The following is a 5,223-nucleotide window of genomic DNA, read 5'->3' on the forward strand; positions in this document are numbered from 1 at the left end:
GTTTTCGTTTGCTGGCTGGGAGAGCTGGAGCTGGATCAGCTGGGAGAGCTTGGTCTGCTGCGTCCGGTGGGCCCAGGGACCACGGCCCTGCCCGGTGCTGCGTCCGAGGAGGAAAAACACTGAGGGCGGTCTGACAGGATGCAGAAGCGGGGCAGGCTAAGCTAACTGCTAGCCTATGCAGACCAGCAGTTCTGATAACACTGAGGGCGGTCTGACAGGATGCGGAAGCGAGGCAGGCTAAGCTAACTGCTAGCCCATGCAGACCAGCAGTTCTGATAACACTGAGGGCGGTCTGACAGGATGCGGAAGCGGGGCAGGCTAAGCTAACTGCTAGCCCACGCAGACCGGCAGTTCTGATAACACTGAGGGCGGTCTGACAGGATGCGGAAGCGGGACAGGCTAAGCTAACTGCTAGCCCACGCAGACCATTAGTTCCGACAGTCATCCTGCCATTCGCTCTCCGGGACAGTGATTGTTTTTTTTTAATGTTGGATATATGTGTTCTTTTAGTTTGGATGTGTTTTTGTCTTTGTGTTGTGCAGGTGCATGGAATGAAATGACAAATAAATGTTCCTGAGTATTGAAAAGAGAAGGCGAGACAACATTCACACAATTATCTAGCCTCTTTATTGAGACTGTGGTCACAATACCCTTTTTCATGACAATCTTGCTGCCACCGCAGCATGTCTTGCTGACGATATGAGAGTAAGTGAATCCTCTGAGGTTCTGCACAACTCCCTGACATTTTGCATGGACTCATAGCAAAGCCAATGAGAAGAAATCCGAAACTTGATTATCAGAGTTTTATCATTTCTCCTGCAATCTATGAGTGCATCTGAATACTTAAAAAAAGTAACCCTTTATACTTTGCTTTTCACTTTTCCCTGACCTGTCTTGAAAACATCAGAAGTCAGGGAAACGTTCAGCGGGGAATTCGGGCAGCAGTTTGAGCATGTCTTGGGAAGTGCGGTGGCCTTTCCAATGTGGTCGTCGTAATGTTGATGGTGACTGATACGGACTTTGCTGTTCAACAGGAAAAAAAACTGCAAATTCTCCAAGAAATCGCCTGCAGAAAGCACGCTTAAAGCCCATACTATTGTACATTTGCACGGTGGTGCAGTGGTTAGCTGGGCGCCTCACAGCAAGAGGGTCCTGGGTTCGAGCCCCGGGGTAGTCCAACCTTCGGGGGGGTCATCCCGGGTCGTCCTCTGTGTGGAGTTTGCATGTTCTCCCTGTGTCTGTGTGGGTTTCCTCCCACAGTCCAAAGACATGTAGGTCAGATGAATCGGCCATACTAAATTGTCCCAAGTAGTGAATGTATGTACGTGTGTGTGTGTGTGTGTGTGTGTGTGTGTGTGTGTGTGTGTGTGTGTGTGTGTGTGTGTGTGTGTGTGTGGGCCCTGTGATGGCCTGGTGGTCTGTCCAGGGTGTCGCCCAATGACTGCTGGGATAGGCTCCTGCATCCCCGTGACCCTGAGTTAGGATAAGCAGTTTGGATAACAGATGGATGACTGAACGAATCCCATTTCATCGTGGCCTTACTCTGCCTCTTATTATCTAACGAGCTGACTCTGACACCTGTTTCTACCCACTGGGGTATTGTGCTGTGCGTGTATGCTGGTCAGTTACCTTGTTTGGCTTGTCCCAGCGACTGAAAGTTTACATTTCAACCAGTAAAACATGTCTCTGTGAGAGAGGGACTGTGGCATCTCATCACTGATAAATCTCGAGGCGATCTCCAGGGAGGGAGCTTTAACTCTGCCCGGTTTTCTCCCTGCACACATTTAATTGCTTTCAGGCAAGAGCCTCACAAAACAATGTGTTGTTTTTTTTCCCATCCCCATCGTTCTTTCTCAGTCAGTTGTTCTCTACCCAGCTTGCCGGCCCCGTCCGATCCACCCTTCCCTCTCTCGTTTCAGGAGAACATCAACATAGACGAAGCGGCCAACTGCTTGGTGAAGCACATCATTGCCAGTGAGAACGACCTGATCCAATCGGAGGTCCCCGACATCGTCTCCCCCCAGTTAGAGAGGGGCGGGGGCGGGAGCTGCTCGTCCTGTTTCCGAGCTCAGTAACGGCCTCCTCCCTCGCACACCGCAGCACGGCGTGTGTTTGTGAAAGGGTTTCGATCAACTTCTGCGGTTGTTACGGCGAGTGAGGAAGGCCCCCAGCACCCTCCTAGGATGGTGCGGCATCATTTTGTTTTTGTTTTTTTGTCATGTTTATGTGTTTCTTATTTTACGAGGAGCAAAGTGGGAGTAACGGGTGAGAGAGAGAAAAGGCAGACCAAGAGATAGAGGGGGAGAGAGAGCGACGGCGAGGAGAGAATTAGGGAGACGGGTGCAGTTGGGTGTGCTTATCCAAGGCAAGGCCACCCTCAAGGCGACGTGGAGCCTCAATACCACCCATTTCAGTAACCATGGAGACACAGTTAGTGAACACACACACACACACACACACACACTACAGTGAGCCAAAGTGTGTATCAATAGCAAAAGTCAAGGGAATTTATTCTGATTTTCAAACCAAAACAACTTTTACAATTCTCCTTTTTTCTCTCTTCCTCTGTTGTCTGCCTCCCCCGCCCCCCCCCTCTCTCCTCATCCCTCTTTCTTTCATTTGCCCCGCTCGTGCTACAGTACTCACAAAGTCTTACATGTTTTCTCTTGTGTTGTTTTCATTTGTTTTGTTTAGTCCCCCCCCCACCACAACCCCCACTCCACCCCCTCAAAGTTTGACCCCATTGGCGGATAGTTCCCGCTTTCAGATCAGTATGCCGAGGCGGTTCCCTCTCACCACATCGTGTCGCCGCAAGGCCCCGGCTGTGGTTGTGTTAGATCTGGCTTGGTTATAATGCATGCAGTGATTATTAGCGGCGCTGTCGTTTTGACGAGAAGCTGAACATTTTCTTTGTTAGCGTGTATAACACGGTTCTCATATAATGTTCTGATGTATAGTGGAGTATATTGATATGATTAAAATGGCTTTTATGACACACTATTATTTAATTTAATTTAATTTTTTTTCTACATGTATTCACTCTGTGTTTTATTTAATAGTGCACCGCAAACCTAAACCATAACAGCACCCCGCGCGGGAGCCCTCTGTGTTCATTACAGAGCGCGTCAGGCGGACCAGTCGCTGTGGTCCCCTACTGTGCGCGTCGACGCACAACCGACTGATCTCCATAACACCGGTAGTCATCCGCAAACAGCTTCATTCTGCCAACTGTCTCTTCTGTCCGTTATAATCCCTCGGTTTTGTATATCAAATTCCATTTCGTTCCCTATTGTTTATATGTTGTAACATTTGTAACTATGAAATAATAAAAACAGATATTTACACGTGTACATATTATATATTTAGCCAGGTTTTAGAACCAAAGACATGTATTTATGTACGTATGTATGTATGTATGTATGAATAAACCACAGCTTTTCCAACTGAGCAGGTGTATTTTGATTGTGTTTTCGACCTGTCCATTTTGTTTTGATACCTTATCTTTGTAATGTAATATAATATAATATAACATAATATAATACAGGGCGGCACGGTGGTGCAGTGGTTAGCGCGGTCGCCTCACAGTAAGAAGGTCCTGGGTGCGAGCCCCAGGGTAGTCCAACCTTGGGGGGGGGGGTCATCCATGTGTGTGGAATTTGCATGTTCTCCCCGTGTATGTGTGATTTTCCCCCGGGTGCTCCGGTTTCCTCCCACAGTCCAAAGACATGTAGGTCAGGTGAATCGACCATACTAAATTGTCCCTAGGTGTGTGCGTGTGTGTCACTGTGTGTATTTGCAGGATTCAACAATATGTAAATATATGTATGCATCATCTAAGATGCCTACAAGCATCTAAGGCTACTGAATAGTAATCACATCATAGCCGAGAGGGAGATTGTCAAGTGACATTAGTGTAAGTGTGCTGTGCATCAGGTAGATCCCCTATAGTGAATAGTTATTGGGAATTCGAATTACAAACCAGCATGACATTGCCACAAATTAGCATCATTAGCATCACCATCTGAGGATTAAGGTAGGCCTGAGAAAAGCCTTCCTTGAATGAAGTAAGTCAGCTATTGTGATGGGAGACAGGAGTACAAGTAGAGCTCCTCCAGCTCAGTCTTTCTAAAGTGAGCATGGACAAGAGCCTCCCAGATGTAGAGCGGGGCTGCTGAGCAGGAGTGTAAATGTTGAAATGGGTTTACAGACAAGTTGATGCAGTTCTTTGAACTGCCTAGAAAGCCAGCGGCGAGGTTTCGAATTTCAGGCAAGCGGCAGATGGGAAGCAGGGTAAAAAGAAGCGTGTACATCTCAGCTGGTTGGAAAGTAGCTGAGCGGCATCAGAGAGGGTTGAGTCAGTTCATCTGGACACAACGTTTGACAGATAGGTTTCATCACTCATCTGAGTGACATCCTCAACTGACTGCAGGTATCCCCACCCCTTATAAACAATACAGCACAACACAGCTGCATAACGACCAAAACCAACGACCAGTTTCATGATCAAATATGGGTGTGGCCATTGATCATGTGTCCTGTTCACAGAGGATTAGGGGTTGTTGCAGTCACAGCATTGTAAGATGGCGACAGATGTACTCTTAGCCCCGCCCCTGTTCAGGGATGGTTGTTCCTTCTTCACATAGATGGCCTCTTTGACTCCCCGCTCAAACCATCGTTCCTCCCTATCAAGGATGTGCACATCCTCATCCCTGAAAGAGTGGCCGGTGACCTGTAGATGGGTGTAGACTGTGGAGTCCTGGTCTGACGTGTTAGCTCGCCTGTGTTGGGCCGTCCTCTTGGCCAGCGTCTGTTTAGTTTCCCCAATGTACAAGTCACGGCAATCCTCCTACCACGTACACTATATTGCTCTATTTGTGCCGGGGGACCTGATCCTTGGGGTGGACCAACTTCTGGCACGGCGTGTTTTGGGGTTTGAAAGCAACCGAGATGCGATGTTTGAAAAATACGCATCTCAGCTTTTCCAACAACCTCGCCACATACGGACTCACCACTGGTTTACGCTTAGACAGCTGTTGTCCTTCTCCGCTCTTCGATCAGCTAGTGCACCATTTGGGCGTCTTCCTGGCTTTGACAACTGCCCAGTTAGGATAACCACACTTAACCAGGGCCTGTTTGATGTGGGCTCGGCCTCGGCCGCTTTGTGATTGGGGACGTTGTCAGCTCGGTGGTACGGCGTCCTGATGACTCCCAGTTTGTGCTCCA

The 5,223-nt window shown here is 48.4% G+C and overlaps 1 protein-coding gene across 1 annotated transcript in view; it reads left to right on the forward strand.

The window, feature by feature from the left end:
• The window catches only part of rab38a (RAB38a, member RAS oncogene family), an 18,075-nt gene extending 15,817 nt beyond the window's left edge, over positions 1-2,258 (forward strand). The window contains exon 3 of the mRNA XM_056283076.1: positions 1,920-2,258. Coding sequence (XP_056139051.1) covers positions 1,920-2,075 — 156 coding nt within the window. The 3' untranslated portion in view covers positions 2,076-2,258. The remainder of the gene's footprint in view (positions 1-1,919) is intronic.
• The last annotated feature ends 2,965 nt before the right edge of the window (positions 2,259-5,223 follow it).

The sequence above is a fragment of the Lampris incognitus genome, chromosome 7 (assembly GCF_029633865.1).
Source record: "Lampris incognitus isolate fLamInc1 chromosome 7, fLamInc1.hap2, whole genome shotgun sequence".
Lineage (NCBI taxonomy): Eukaryota > Metazoa > Chordata > Actinopteri > Lampriformes > Lampridae > Lampris > Lampris incognitus.